A 17,609-nucleotide genomic window follows, 5' to 3' on the forward strand; every position below is an offset into this window, starting at 1 on the left:
TATCAATGTTAATAAATAAAATACGATTTTTGTAAGAAAATTCTTATTCATATTTTTAATTTTATAATGCTATAACTTTTTGAAAAATGTATGGATCATTATAATTTTTTTAAGATGAGTACTATTTATATTCTTCGTTTATGTGACATACTTTTGTTTTAAATAAAACTATCTCCCTTTATATATTTATTATTATATATATATATTTATATATTACACTTCTAAATCGTAAAACCTGTAATCAGAATATAAATAAGGAAATAGGAGATCATTTAGCTTTTGGAACAGTCCATCAATTTTTTAAAATTAAAACTATTTTCAGATTTATATCGAAGTGTTTTTTATGATAGTGATTTTAATCACTGTCAGATATCATTATACTTGACCCAACTATATCACGTCGCCACTGTTCAGGATTTTTTTTAACTTGTAGTAAATTATATGAACTATTATACCTATATATACAGGGTGATTTTTTTATCATAACCCACTCAATTACTTACAGAATAATAATAATTTTAAAAAAAATTTTTATTACTATCTTTAGTTACACATTATTCTTGAATTATTAACTATGTAATACTTTTTAAGTTCATCCCTTATGCCTTGGAAGGGGGTCAACTTTGTTTTTTTAAATGGTAACACATATTTTTAATTTAATAAAATGTTTGAGTTTTTAATTTAATAGTAAATGGCATTTGAATTTTTAATGAAACTTAATTTGTTTATTAGATATAAACATTTAAAGTTTCAAATTTTTGAGTTAATATATACGTATAATACACTAGGGATTACAAATACAGGTAGCTAATTGGATTTTTATGACATCGATATTAGCAGGTACACAGCATTGTTATTATCAATGATAGTAAGGTACATTGTTGTGAGTTTATAAATACACTAACTGACAATGCAAAAAGTATATCTATTGATAGACATAATTGATAATAAACAATGCGTGACTGTGATAGCAATATCATAAAAAACCAATTAGCTACCTGTATTCGTAATCCCTTGTGTATTTTTTTTTAACTTGTTACATGAATGTTAATATAATGCATATTTAAAGGACTTAATATTTACAAAACATGTTCAAATATCAAGTTGATAATTAACAAATTAATATATATATATTAGGGTGTCCCTTATTTTGAAAATTTTGGAAATTCTTCGAGCTCACCCCCCAAATTTGTGTGTATACATATAAAAAGTGACAACAAAAAATTTCAGGCCGATCAGATAAGTTTAACCCGTGCCGACTTGGGGTTGAAAATCGGCCAAAAGGGGTACTTTTTTAGTTTTTAGCAATTAACTCGTAAATTAACGCTCTCAAAAAAAAAAAATATGTGAACTAAATTGTAGAACTAATTGTTTTGTATAAGTTAAGTCCTTACAGTTTTTCTTTTAAATCCATTAGTTTTCTAGAAAAATGTCAAAAAACATAATATTTCGTAAAATTGCCGAAATTAGCATATTTAAAAAATTTCATACTGCTTTTTGACAAAAAAGAAGCTACAGTTTTTTCTAAAAAAAAATATCAATTATCCAATAGTCATCAAAAAATAAAGATATCAAAAATTATTATACCTGAAATAATTTGTCAATATCACACGATGAAAGAATAAAACGTTTGCTAGGGTTTATTATTGACTCATTATTAAGGAATACAACCATTAATTTTTTTATTTTGTTGAAATGGAATCGTCAAAAAATGTTAGAGCAGCTGTTTCCTATGTTAAGTGCCATAAATGATTATAAATTTTGTTTAACGCTGCTTTCGCAATTAACGGTTGTTCATATAACTTTAATTCTTTGATAAAATTTAAGTCGTTATTCGGAGCTTTGGACGGTTCAGTACAGTTAAACCAGGCTTTTAAATAAAATCGAATAATAAAAATACATATATCTCGAATAGTATTTATTTTAAAAGTTTTTAGTAAATACTGTTTTCGGTAAAAAAAAACCTTTAAGCAATATATTGCTTTACTCATCCAACGAGCTTGGTGCATGGCTCCAGGAGGGTGTATTTTAATTTTTTTATCTGAGTCACCATTTAAAAAAATTATAGATAGCTTGAGCAATTCTTTATAATCGGATGATTATCTCTAAAACATTCGATTCCCAACATTTCCCTAGAAAATTGGAGAATATCATTTCGATAATTTTCAAGTGCAGAGCACATTCGACGTCATCTATTCCACAGATCGTATTAGAAACATCAATATTATTCCAATTTTTTTATAAGTTTTTAAATATTAGATGCGGTGGTATCGCAGCATAGAGCTTGGACGATATTTAATAAGTCCCAATCATCTAACGCACAATAGCTTGTTCATATCCCGTCGAATTTTTCAGTTTCGGTATACCAATTAATAAATCTAAATTTTTACTAGTTATCACAATTGGTAACCTATCAATGCCTGAATCTCTTACATTTAAAGCTGGTAAAATCTTTCCATTCCAATGCACAGTGACATAAATAGAAGGACAACTTTGAAAATTTTTTTTTATTAAATTAGCCCGTTCAATTCGCATAGCATCACGGCATCTATGTATTGAAGACTTATTTATAATATGAGAATCGACGTCATGGCCTAAAGCTTCAACTGTTGAATTTAACATTTTGTATTTTATGTAGTAATTTTTTTTTTATTTATGCAATAATATTGAGAAGTAAGTATAATTATGCGTTTAAGTCAAACAAATACATCACATTACAATATAAATGAAATATATTTAAATTAAGCAATAAAATTCATATATTAAGTAAAAATCGTAATATGATCGAGTTATTTCAGCTATAGCAATAAAACAATCGGTTCAATGAAATTTGTACTTATTACTTTTATTTCGTAAAATTTAATTTTAAACAATTTTCGTATGAAACATTAGGTCGTATCACATATGGTTCGTCATATATGATGAAATATTTGTAAATATGCTAATTTCGGCAATTTTACGAAATATTATGTTTTTTGACATTTTTCTAGAAAACTAATGGATTTAAAAGAAAAACTGTAAGGACTTAACTTATACAAAACAATTAGTTCTACAATTTAGTTCACATATTTTTTTTTGTGAGAGCGTTAATTTACGAGTTAATTGCTAAAAACTAAAAAAGTACCCCTTTTGGCCGATTTTCAACCCCAAGTCGGCACGGGTTAAACTTATCTGATCGGCCTGAAATTTTTTGTTGTCACTTTTTATATGTATACACACAAATTTGGGGGGTGAGCTCGAAGAATTTCCAAAATTTTCAAAATAAGGGACACCCTAATATATATGTCAAAAAAAAAGAAACATACTTTAAGTATTCTTAAAAAAAATTTTCATTAATTCATTAATTTTCAAAAAAGTTATAGCAATTTTAATTTAAACAAATTATTTCAGTGAGAACTGAGGAAAATGGTAACAAATACAAAAATATAAATAAATAAACAGATCTATATAAAATCAATACCATCTCAGCTTTGCATCAAAGTTAAAAATTTTTACAAAACTATAATTATTTTAAAAGAAATCCTATGTTTAATGATAAATCAATCACATTGTATAAATCGGAACTTTTCAAGAAAATTTAATTAATTATCTCATAAGCGAGTTTTTCTTTTATTTTTAAAATAAAATAAATTGTAGCTTAAAATTATGCATTAAATTAATCAATAAATCATTCCTAGAATATTTTCTTCTCGAATTATACAAGCTAATTTCTGTTTTTTTTTTTTTTTGTTAATCATTCATTGTACTTGCAGTTTACATCTTAAGCATAATTGGAATAAGTCAAGGGATAAGTCGACTTTTGGAATTTCTACCAGGATTTGATAGCTTTAAATACTGTTGGGTACCACCGCCTAAGTGTCCAAATCAAAATATCACGTTTCATCTATACACCAGGTAATAAAGTTAAAAATGAATTTCTTTTATGCTAAAAATATAATATAATATAAGATGTAATAAACATAGAGGAAGTCAGAACTGTATTAGAGATAGTTCAAAAAAAATTATTTAGGGAAAATTTCAATATTAATAAGTAAAACATACAAATATTGCCAACATACTATTGATCAAAATATAATATGTATTCGAATATTAAGAGTTATAATTTGTATGATGTGTTTATGTTTATATTATAATTATTATCATAAGTTCGATAAAATCTTTGGCGATGAGAAAAAATGTTAACTTTTCGTGTTCCTGAAAAAAATTGAGGCTTCAACTTTATGTAATGATCCCACGTCAAAATCTTAAATTAAATCCGTGGGAACTCCAAGTAAAGCGAATAAGCCAGGCAAAGTTAATAATGATTATATCCATAATTTTGTGTTATAATCATTGTTTTATTATTTATTTAGATGTTGACACTAAAAATTTAAGTGTCATATATAAATTTTGTAAATGTATAATAAGAGTACAGTGTGATAACGTCATATCTAACATATTTTTAATTTTATTTTTGATAACATACAATTTTAAAGAAAATTATACTCAAGTAACATATATATTTTAATTGAGAATGAAAAAGTACGTTTCTTAAGCATGTAAAAGATAAAAAAGTGATGTTTTGTGGTTTTTATCTTTCAAATGAGATGAATTTTATTAAATTAAAATTAAAATCAGTAAACATTTTTAATTTACCGTGTTACTAGGATAAAATGAATAATTAAAATTTTTATTAATTGCTTTAACTTATTAAATTTAAATATAAAATAAAGTTCAAGAGCATAATTTAAAATTTGAGATCATTTTACAGCATAATAACTTATTAAAAGATATTTGACAACAATATTTTGTACTAATTTCTCCTAATTCTAACCTAACTTATGCTTATCCCTAAACTTTATATGTCAAAAAAAAAAGACTTATGTACAATATTATATTTAAGCTAAGCAATTTTGATTTAAGTTATTTAAAGTAAACAGTTTCATATATATGACACTATATTTTTGTTTGTAAAATAAATCTAACTAAATAGAAATCAAGACAAATTTAACACATCTTGGAACTAATGAGTCCAGATTTGAGAATAACTTAAATCTATCTAAAAGCGCTTTTATACAATTATTGTAACTCTTAAATATATAAAATAAATAACTTACAAATCAAAAGTTAATAGCAAAAAAAAAAAAATCAATATTTAAGTTATTTAACAAAAAAAACAATGAAATGGAAGAATTTTCTGTGAGCTAGTATTTGATTTTTTAACCGCAAAGATTGTCGGATTAAAATGAATTATTTTGAGCAAAGACGACTTTCTTAAACATCTACAGTGTAAAACTTCTCATGTTTTTATTAAGCACTTTAGAAGTTCTTTCGAGCATCTTCGCTATAATTCCTCATTTTTATGACTTTTTTTGCAAAAATAATTCATTTTGATTTACGTTATTAAAGTATATTGTGTATCTATGTATTCCCCCGCGAACCTTTTTCGCTACTAACGCAACATTCTTGTCAGCTATTAATTTTCACCATGTAATAATATGAAATAATTTTTAACTGAAAATAACTTTCGAACACGAACGCATAAAATGAGAAAATTTTATCTAAAATATTAAAATTTTTATCATAAACAAGGTTGCCAGATTTCGAAAACTCCAAAATCATATTATAATTGTTAATTTATCGTACAACATACTTTTAAATTATTGTATAATTTATTGGACTGAACCAAAAATGTTGCAAAGTGAAAAAAAAATGTCAATGACACGTGGACTTTTTAATGAACAAGTAGAAAATGTAGAGAACTTATACCATTTTACCTAGATTATATTATTAGATGATGTACAATATAAACTTAAATTTAAAATCAACTAAAGTGTGTACTTTAGTTCTCCAGTGTGTACTGCCGAACATAATAATATATTTTTAAATAACATTTCATAGATCTGACTATTTTTATTCACTAAATTAAAAATATATATTTGTCATAAAATTAATTTGAATTTATTAGTCATATTTTCCGTTAAAATTTACTAGGTTTCATTATTGCTCTACAAAATTATAATTTTTATACAATTACACAATATATAATTAAAGCAAAATAAATAGATACATTATAAAAAGAGTTATTAATTAAAACAGGTAACTTACTTTTGAAGTGTCTTCTAAGTCTAATAGTATAGTGAGATGTATAGTAAGTGTTGATATGATGTGATAACAAAATTTTCGACATTTATTCTGATTCCTACATTGATCTTATAATCTTATCTTTATAAATTATTAGGATTTCTTTGTAATTGTTAACTAGAGATCATAAATACGTTACTAACTTCTTCTTCTTCGTCTCTTTAATTTAACTACTTGAGGAAGGCCACACTTATCCTAAATTTACACTAGACACGATATTCTATATAATCTACATTCACTTCAGCCGTCTTCGTATCACATTCAATAACATCTCTCCATATCTTTTTTGGTCCTCCTCTACCTCTTCTTTCTTCAATGTTAACTTCTATAACTGTTCTTATAGCTTCCGATTCCTCTCTTTTCATAACATGACCAAACCATCTAGGTTTTGAGCCTCATCGGAATTTTCTTATCACATAACACAATAGGTGCTCTCTGCACTTCAATCACATTTAATCACATTTAATCCCGTGTCTTACATCCTCGTCAATACCAGCGCTCTTTTGCAAAACTAATTCTAAATACCAAATTTCCACCTCTCCTATGATATCCTCGCTTATTTTCACCGATCTTCTCATTTTACCTACCTCATGTTATCCTTTGTCAAACTCGTACTCTATATGATCTGATCTTACTTATTCTTAATCCTTTTCATTCAATAACCGATTTCCACACTTCTAGCTTATGAATAATTTATTTCCCATTTTCTCCTATTAACACTATATAGTCAGCGAACAATGTGCATCACGTTTACTTTCCTTGTATTTCTTTAGTAATTTCATCCATCACTATATAAAATAAGTAAGAACTTAAAGCAGAACTAATCCCTAAAATATTCTGTTACTTCGTCCATACTTTTTACCCTGGTACAAGTGTTATCATACATATCCTTTATTATATTAATTTACTTCTTCATTTTTCCACTAGATAATGCAACCAACCTTGCCGTTAGATTGGTGTTAGGCTTTCTTCCTTAATTCTGTAGTTGACCGAATTATGAGCACTCTAGCTCACATTTCTTTGATTTCATTTAAGTTCTTAATGATGAAGTAGAGCCACCAACGGTAAACGGACAGGTCTTTTTGACAAAGCATCCAAATCATAAAGTAGACCTTTTCGAAAACCGAGTATCATTCTCAACAATAATATTTTTATAATGAGGTGTATTTTTATTATTTTATTTTATTATAAATTATATTGATTTTATTAATCTGTGGAGAGCACGTGTTTTTCTTTTCTCTTGCCAACGCCAGTGTTCAAACTGCTCCTGGTATTTTCCGATTAACATTAAAGGATGTATTCCAATACTGTCTGCGACATTTCTTATATTATTTGATTTTTTTTAAATATTTTATTTTATTTTTGTCGTTACCTTATTTTGTAGACACTATTTTTGATAAATTCATACTTTTTCCCATGTTTAACTTAATTTTCTTTGTCAACAATTAAATTAAATTTCCTTATTAATCATAACTTCAAAATTTCTTTTTGTATTTATTAAAGTACACGCATGTATTTTGTTCCTGTTCCTTAATCTAGTCACGGGCTATGGTATGTTTTATATATAAACCACATACAACTCAATTATTATAATTATAGTTAATAAATCACAAGGTGTTATAATCATTTATATTTAATGACATATTAACTAATATTTAATTCCAGTTATGGTTTGGTGATCATATTTGATAGGTGTGGCACCTCGTCTAGGTGGTGGCTACCCTTGCTATCATAACTAGTCGTTATGCAAGGGGCAAACGACGTTATAACTACAGGCTGGCAATAAACCTACTTGTATATTAAACATTTAGTTTCACAAATTTGTTTAAATAATAAGATTATACAAATCAAGGGTTTTTATTACCATAACAATTCACCCGTTTCTATATTTATAAAATAATTTGTAGAGGTTCTACTTATAGGTACAATTACTTAGTTATGTCTTCTTCAAAAAGAGAGATAATATGATGAAATATCTAATTGTTTTGTTTTATTTGAAAAAAATAAGTACTGGTATATTTTTTTCTTAGATATTTTTTGTTATTATTCATCTGTTTTGAGAAAATCTATTAATCATTAAAGCAATGGCTTTGTATTTGATTTCCAAGTTTCCTCAAGTTTAAAATAGTATTGTTGCAATTAATCCAGATAATGTACACAATGCATATACATTTGTTAGTCCATATTAAACTATTTACATTTAAAACCTCTTTTTTGAAGGTTTAAGACGTAAAATTCTTAGAATAAATAAAAAATAAATTTCTGACATCTTTAGTTTTATTCACGCAGAATTCAATGTAAAAGTGGTGCGAATAACGAAACAAATTCAAACAAAAAATGACTGCATTAAGAGTATTTCATTTTTTTAAAATATACCCCAGAAACCCGTTTATCTATGACATATTACAAACGTGCAAAAGTAACGGATCAAGTTTAAATCTAAAGGTGAATATAAATACAAAAGTATGTCTTCGGATTTATTCCTCATTGTTATTGATGCCCTTATTTCAGACACAAATTATTCCAGAAGCGTACGGCAGTACATTATATTTAACAGTGTGCACATCAAGGCTAGGATACTGAGTAAATCATAACTTGAGAATTAGAATATTTATAGGTGTTAAAAAAATATACATAAATATGTGGTATACATATATACCACGCGGTCCTTAACAAATGTAGAACATTTTCAAAGAGACATATTAAAATAGAAATTTAGATAATTTATAAATGTTTTGAAAGCATAAAAACTGTTTCAACAACTGCGTCTATCTATAAGTGCAATGTAAAAAAAATATAAGTCTTAAAAAAAGTATACCTCCTAAAAGTAGAAATAAAATTATGAACCTACATAAGTAAAAAAATAGATATTATCTATGCCTATGTATAACGTAGACGTTAATTTAACATATTTTATTGGCAAAATTTATTTTTAATATCAGGATACATAAAATTCAGAATTTTTTTTTGATTTATTTGTCATTATTATTTTTTAGATACACTGATGATTACGTTTTGGACAATTCAATACCAGACACACTTTTATGGGCACCTTTTATATTAAATGCTCCCATTAAGCTTCTTATACACGGTTATACTGGTGATAAAGATTATTCGCCGAACATGGAGCTTAGACCAGGTAAATTACATCCCGTAACACACGCTATTTTACTTTCATAAGGGATTTTGTCTTAACAAATTTTGCTTTACACTACAGTTTTAAAATATTAAAGGAAACACTTTCCGGAAAAGCTATAAGTCTGAAAATTCATATAAATAAAATCACTGGTAGTATACATAATTAAAATAAATTAAAAGTATTCAAGCATTATTGTATGCTTTTAAATAACATTTCATTTTATTTTCATTGAAATGTTCTATGATTTAATAAAAGATTTACCTTTGATTATTAAAAATCTTATATCAATAAAATACACATTTATTACATAAATAACATAAAAATTTTTCTTGTTTACAATTTTTATAAGAAAAAAAATGTTTTATATTTATTTTGAACTCTCCTAAAACGATTTGATGGTGTTTAATCAAATTCTTGCAACATTTAGGATTGTGCCATCTAGTTTAATCGATTTTTTGTATCTTCAAAGTTGAATTTGAGTGTCATTTTTTAAAAAAATTCGAACTTTCAAATATAACTTTTTTTAGTTTAATTTAAGATCATGAAACTTTAACAAACAAATAGATCATCATAAAGATTTAAAAATATTAAATTTAAGCGCATTTTGAGTAAATATAAAGTAAAGTATTGCTGTAAATACAAAAAATATAAGAAAATCTCGGAAATTCACAACTAATTCTAGTTGTTTTTTATATAATTTTGAAGTAATGTTTTATTTTGAAATTATTAGAGCAATAATATAATGCACTCTTAACTCTAAATATAACATCCAATTTATCTTATTTATTAAAATTATATCAGATTTTATATCTAGTTTTTCCTAGTTCTAAACTAAATCTATATAACACTAGTACATAGTGGCGTTGTTAGAAATTAATTTTGGATGTCGCGCAATGAAACCGAAACAAAACCACTGCAGTCAAAAACGTGCTTAGTGATTTTATGGTAAAAGAAAAAAACTTCTCCCCAGTATTACATTTTTTCAGCAACATATTTATAAAAAAAATAAACCTTTTAAGTATTTTAGTGAAACAAAAAAAAGTGTTTGAATTTCATTTATAACTTACAATTATTTATCAAAATTATAATAGTTTTCTTTATAAACGAGAATTTAATTCATAAATTAGTTACCAAATCGATAATTTGATTTAATCAAATGAAATATCTTTTTTAAAAATAATAAAAAATCGATTTTATTTATGTAATCGATTTAATTTACCCATTTAATTCATTGTTATACGTGAATTAAACCAAAAAATTAACAATTAACAATTAAGTTAGTATTATACGTGCTAAAAAGAACTTAAGAACATAATGAATTGATATAAAAAATTACATAATCAAAACAATTGATGAAATTAAAATAGATGATGTTAATTTTTATGAAACGTTATATTTTGCATAAATTAAATTGACCTAACAAAAAATTTTAATAACAAGTTACTAGTAAAATTATAATACACAGTAAGCAATAATCTTATCAAACTAGTTTTTATTCATAATTTTGTTAAACATTCTACTTAATCTCTAAAATCTATCCTGATAAAATTTTTACGATTAATTAGTAATATGATATCAAATTTTAACACACTTCTTAATCTAATAATGAAACCATCAAAAAATACGAGCATAACACTATAATATTTCTAATCTTGTATATCTAATGGAAACCAATTGTTTTAGCAAATCAATTTTGTGTCATAAGTATCGAATGCTAAATCAAATAATTTGTTTGATACATATTTTTTATTTTAAATTCTAGTTTATTTAAAGTACAAAAATTTAAACATTATATCAGTGGATTACAAAGAATTGGTTAATGAGCCATGTTATGTGCAAGCAGTTCACAATGTACCACTAGTTGGAAAATGTACTACATTGTTTTTGAAAGATCTGTTTCGTTATCGCAGTGACTTAAACATTAACGATTTACACGTCGTTGGGTTCAGTTTAGGCGCCCAAGTAGCAGGTCACATAGGACGATTGACAAATAGTTCACTTCAAAGAATAACTGGTATTAATCTATGATTATTTTTAATGACTTCAAAATTCTTAAAAACCAACATCCAAATTTATATATTTGTTCTAAAAAAAAAAAAAAAAAAGTTTCGATGGTACTCTGGAAAAACTTACTAGATCTAGAATAGATTTTTTTTATATTTTCAAATAACATTCGATAAGATAATCCTGAAAGTATTACCATATGATATATAGTACTAAATTCTGTTACTTTTCAATTAATTTTGTCGGCGTTGCACAACAAAGATAGCAGTCTTATTTTTTAATTTTTACTTCTTATAATTTTGAAACATATCAAATTATATATTTAATTTACATAAATAATGAGTTTCTAAGAAAAATGATAGATACTATAATAATATATATTTGTCATAAAAAGTCAATTTTTTTTATTTTATTTAAATTATTATTATTATATTTAAAAATTATAAAACATAAAAAAAATTAAGTAAAAAATTGATGACTTGGCCGCGCTACTCCTCATCTGTTTGAATAGTTAAAACAGGACCGCGTCAGCTAGGTGTACCAAGTAGGGTTACAAAAGGAAAAGTTAAAAATTTAATTTAAATAAAAAAACAGAAACATGGTAAATAGAGCATTGGAGAATTATCCATATCTTTCTCAAACGCCCTACTTACCAACAAGCCAGATAACTTCAAACATCAGATCATGCTCACTTAAACGTCCTAGCACCGGGCCAAAAAACACAAACCATTAATTTCTTCAAGACCACTGAACTTGAGTCTTTTTCTTCGTCTTAATGCCTATTATTAGAAACGCTTTGATGCAAATCTGTAGATAGTATTTAATTCTAAGAAATTGGTAGATAATTATATCCAGATTAGTAATTCTTAGATTCAAAAATATATAATAGCATATTTTTTGCACATAATTCACAACAAAATGGCAATCACTTGCACATAAAAGATCGTCGGGACAAATTTTTTTTCTTTTAATTTTTGAGGGTAATGTCTTCGGCTAGATACGATTTGTGATCTTTTGACATATTGTTCATCAAAATCGGTCCAATGAGAGCTGAAAAAAAGTGGCAACAGACACAAAAATAAAAAAAACATCATGGTAAAATTAATACCTTCTCAGCTTTACCAGCAAATTAATACCTTTTGATCTAGTTAATATTTAGTAGTACTTTTGTTTTTAAATAACTATTATACTTTTAGACTATAATAATATGTTAGTTTTATTCTTCTTCTTCTTCTTCTCCTTCCTCACATTAATCCCAACTACTTGGGGTCGGCCACTCTTATCCTAAACTTCCACTTGAAACGATCTCCCACATCCTTTACACTCACATCAGCTGTCCTCATATCGCATTCAATAACATCCCTCCATCTCTTTTTTGGTCTTTCTTTACCTCTTCTTCTTTCAACATTCATTTCTACAACTGTTTTTACGACTTCCGATTCTTCTCTCCTCATAATATGATCAAATCATCTAAGTCTATTTTCTCTCATCTTATCCACGATTGAAGCTACAGCTATACTCCCTCTTATATGCTCGTTCATTATCCTATCTTTTCTAGTGACTCTACTCAACCTATGCCAACACCGCCTAATATTTTCCATACTTCTACTGGTACTTCATCTGGTCCTACTACTTTATTCTTTTTCATTGATACCACAGCCTCCCATGCCTCTTTCTCGCTAATTAAATCTACCAATCTCTCATACCACGAGATATCCTTTAATGTCTCCTTTGGGTACTCCTCATTCAGTAATTTTTCAAAATACTCTTTCCACCTTTTTTTCACATCATCATCACTCAAGAGTACCTTATAATCAACACCTTTTGTACGCCATATATAATGATAATCTTTAGACCTTTTTTCTCTTACTTTTGCAAGTCTATAGATTTTTTTCTCGCTTTCCTTTATTCCTAGCTTATCATACAACTAATCATACCTTTTTAACTTCGTCTTACTTACTACACACTTGGATTATTTGCATAGGCGTTTATACTCCATCCAATCTCCCTCGAAATTCCACACTGTCATCTCTATTACCGTCTTTACAATATTTTACTCGATTTACGCTCTCTCTTCCACATAAAATAATCACTCTGTTAACTATTCCTCCCATTCTTATAAATTATATAATGTTCTTCCCTCTTTCTATAATAGGTATTAACCACAGCAAGATCATACGATACTGCGAAATCCAGGATTCTTTCTCCAGCCTCATTCTTCCCACTAAAACCCTCCATGCATTCTTTCATATCCTCTCCTCTTATTACCTACATGTCCATTCATATCTCCAACTATCACCGCATCCTCATTGCCCGTTACCTCTTGCATTACCTCATCTATCTCTCTCCAAAACACTTCCTTGTCTATTTTATCACATCCTACTCTGCTCCACTACTTTTTCCATCAAGATATAAAAATATTCATAACTAATGACATACTGTTCAAAAAATTATTATCAACCAGTCATTTTCTTGTTGGATTATTATCTAACATTTAATCTATTATAACGTATATATCCATAAAAAAAAAAATAAATACCCAAACTCTTATAAATCTTAATCTCTTATAAATGATAAAGGATAAACCTAAAAAATATTTAACCTTGTTATAAATCAAGAAATTAATCAACTAAATCCGAATATTTTTTTTCAATTTTATCATTAGCTAAGAAAAATGTGTCTTGTACTGAATTTCTCTCTATATAATGAAATATAATTAATTAGATGAATTAGTTTATTTAATTAGTTATTATTTAAAAGCATTATTATGAACACATAAAACTTAATAATAACAGATTTTTAAAATATAACTTAGTCATAAAACCATTTATAGAAAATATACATAGCAACTTTTAACTCTTTATTTCTATTACACATGTTAACTTTTAAAATGATTGAAAAAAAATGTCCTATCTATTCTGTGCTATAACTATAGACGAAATTTATGGGTTAAAATTGAATAACTGGTGACATGCAATTGAATAAAACTAAAACATATCATTAGAAATTTAATGTGATATTTATGTGGTTAATGCAATAAAAGTTATTACAAGAATTATTAATTAATAATATAATTATTATACTATGAAGAAATGGTAAAATAAAAATAAAAAACTTAACATTTTATTAAAAAATTTTTTTTTTATTTTGTTTTGAAATTTTGCAACCCTCATACCAATGCATGGAAAATAATGTTGATTTTTTGAAATAATTACAGTGAAATATCTATAGTTTTACCTCAAGGAAAGATATAAATTAAGACAAACCTCTCAAAAAAAAAAAAATGTAGACATTAAAATAAATAAATCTTGTGGAAAGAGTAGTCCGTATTACCTCCTTCAAATACACTACTGTTACTACTTATTTTATTGTTTTAGACGTCTTTTAAAAAATATTGGTGATATCTAAAAATTTATAATACTATTATAACTTTTTAGATTAATTTAACACATTTTTTCTGTTTACCATCGAATTACATAAGGATAATTTATTTTTTATAATAAATTATAATTTGTATGATATATGTAGTTTATTTATTTCAGAAATATAATTAATAAGTTATTTTTGATAAGGTTTGGATCCAGCTTCCCCATTGTTTGATGCTTATATAATTTCTAACGAAATGCTTGATAAATCTGATGCAGCATTCGTCGACGTCGTTCATACCAATATAGCCTACAAAGGAAAATCATCTCCACTGGGTAACATAGATTTCTATGCCAATAACGCGTTTATTCAACCCTCATGTGGTTTCAGTAAGGCTCAATCAAACATTACATAAATAGTGTTTATTTATTTTAATATTAACGAATTTGAATTATTGTAATTAATGTGAATTATGTTGAATTTAAATAATAATCTAAAATTTGTATTCTCTTTCCACTATGGTTTTATGGTATTCAAATCTGGGGCTGTGCCGCTCCATCCAACATCCAAAAAATCCAATCCTTTCAATCCATTTGCCTACGAACACTCACCAATTCCCCTAGGTACGTCCCTAATAAAACTCTTCATTCAGATCTTCAAATTAGTTATGTTAACAATATTGCCAAAACTGCTTACCTAAAATTTCACAACAAATTAAACTCTCACCCAAACCCTAATATCCAATACCTCTATTCAAAGCACATCCCCGACAATCCACCAAGAAGATTAAAAAGAAAATGATGTAGAGACCTCCTATAGGAAAAAAAGAAAAAAAAAATGAAATCAAAAAACAAAATTCAAAGTAGGTAGCTCCATTGGGTGCCCCCCTACTGCATGCTATTCAAGTCATATTGTAATTTTTTTTTCACTACTGTTAACCCATTTACGGTTGTGCATATATTTTGTATAGATGTAAATTTTATAAAAAGTTATTTGAATAAAAAAAAAAAAAAAAAAAAATTTGTATTCCTAAAAACTATTTAAAAATCATTTAGCATGTGCTTCCTTGAAGTATATATAATAATGGCCCTCTGCCCTCTAAAAACTTAAGTGTTGTATCTACTAAATTAGAAAATTGTGATCAGGTCATATACCGTGAATTTTAGTTTTGACAATTAAAATATTTGCGGGTTGATACAATTTTTTAATTTAAAAATTCGCACACTTTCCAGACATTTTCCATGAGGAAGGCAACGAGCAAAAAATAAATCCTTTAAATAAACCCTTTACCTAATAATACAATTTAATACGGAGGTTTTTTTTTCTTTTTGGCTTACAAACCTTGAAAGCCTTTTGTTGCTTTCATTACTTTTTTTCATGGTTCTCGATCCTCTAAGTCTTCTAATCTCATTATCCCTAAATTTTCCAAATCTTTGTTCACTCTCTCAAGTCAAGTCTAACAGTTTAAAAGTATGCGTTATTAAAACATCTTAAACAATATGATCATCATAAGCTAACTGTGTATATTTTCCGATTACATCTACATTTTTAATGTTTTGTGTTTCTCTTATCACTCTTTCTAAAATCAAATTAAAAAGGTTAAGAGATAACGCATCCCCTTGCCCTATAAAAAATTTAAATTTCGTTTAATTTTTTAATTAATTTCATAGTTTGTTCTTAACTTCAAACTGTATTGATGTTTTTACTAAGAAACTTAACGTATTCTACCGGAAGTATTACAGTTTTGAATAAGTTTTCTGAGAAAGTCGTAATCTTTTAATGCTATCCATAACTGACTTCTGTAAATACTATCAAATGTCTTTTGAAAGTCGATAAATATGCATATTCATATTTATTTTCCGTTTGATATACCAACTTTTCATATGGGCTATAGCTAGTGGCCAAGGAAAGTTGGCCTCCCAATCCTGCACTATACTTTATAACATTATCATCAAAATNACTCTTTCTAAAATCAAATTAAAAAGGTTAAGAGATAACGCATCCCCTTGCCCTATAAAAAATTTTAATTTCGTTTAATTTTTTAATTAATTTCATAGTTTGTTCTTAACTTCAAACTGTATTGATGTTTTTACTAAGAAACTTAACGTATTCTACCGGAAGTATTACAGTTTTGAATAAGTTTTCTGAGAAAGTCGTAATCTTTTAATGCTATCCATAACTGACTTCTGTAAATACTATCAAATGTCTTTTGAAAGTCGATAAATATGCATATTCATATTTATTTTCCGTTTGATATACCAACTTTTCATATGGGCTATAGCTAGTGGCCAAGGAAAGTTGGCCTCCCAATCCTGCACTATACTTTATAACATTATCATCAAAATTCCAAGTACTCTAATAAAATTTCATGATACTTCGTTTTCCAGATTTATGACAAATCTGAATTTTTTTTTTCAATTATGCTATAAAAAGCAATTTTTTATTTTATTATGAAATTTTTTTTAAGTATCTACTCTTGAATTTTTGAGATTCTTTGAAGCAAAAATAGATTATAAAAAAATATTTAAGTTATTAACTTGAAGTCATATTGCTAGCTAAATTAGTTGCCATCATCCACGGAAAAAAGAAGTTCGTTAAAAATAAAATGCTTTGCAAAATAGAAAACAAATTATTTTACTTAAGCTAATAAGAACATTTATTTTAGATGTCTTTGAAATATTTGATAAAGATTGTATTTAGTTTTTATATATGCTTATAATTAAAAAATATATATTAAAAACTGTAATAGATTCTTCATGTAGTCATGTTCGAGCAGTCGAGTATTATGCTGAATCAATTATGGGAAAGACAGACTTTTTGGCAGCAAAGTGTATGAGCTATTTGTTATATACATTTGATTTTTGTTCAGCATCAAATGTTAGCAGCCTAGTTCGAATGGGTGAACATACCCCAAGAACGTAAGTTACTTAAATAATTTAAATTTATGTTATTGTATTATAACTTAACCCATTTGTTT

The 17,609-nt window shown here is 26.4% G+C and overlaps 1 protein-coding gene across 3 annotated transcripts in view; it reads left to right on the forward strand.

Annotated features, from left to right (window-relative positions):
* Window positions 1–17,609, forward strand: part of LOC126902260 (pancreatic triacylglycerol lipase-like) — a 36,016-nt gene that overhangs the window by 18,242 nt on the left and 165 nt on the right. For 2 of the 3 annotated variants that reach the window (XM_050679343.1, XM_050679342.1), the window contains exons 2-6: window positions 3,753–3,894; window positions 9,120–9,262; window positions 11,025–11,276; window positions 14,839–15,021; window positions 17,382–17,550. In XM_050679343.1, the coding sequence (XP_050535300.1) occupies window positions 3,753–3,894; window positions 9,120–9,262; window positions 11,025–11,276; window positions 14,839–15,021; window positions 17,382–17,550 (889 nt within the window). The remainder of the gene's footprint in view (window positions 1–3,752; window positions 3,895–9,119; window positions 9,263–11,024; window positions 11,277–14,838; window positions 15,022–17,381; window positions 17,551–17,609) is intronic. The other variant, XM_050679345.1, reaches the window with a different exon arrangement.

This window comes from Daktulosphaira vitifoliae, unplaced genomic scaffold, assembly GCF_025091365.1.
Source record: "Daktulosphaira vitifoliae isolate Bord-2020 unplaced genomic scaffold, ASM2509136v1 Scaffold_3, whole genome shotgun sequence".
Lineage (NCBI taxonomy): Eukaryota > Metazoa > Arthropoda > Insecta > Hemiptera > Phylloxeridae > Daktulosphaira > Daktulosphaira vitifoliae.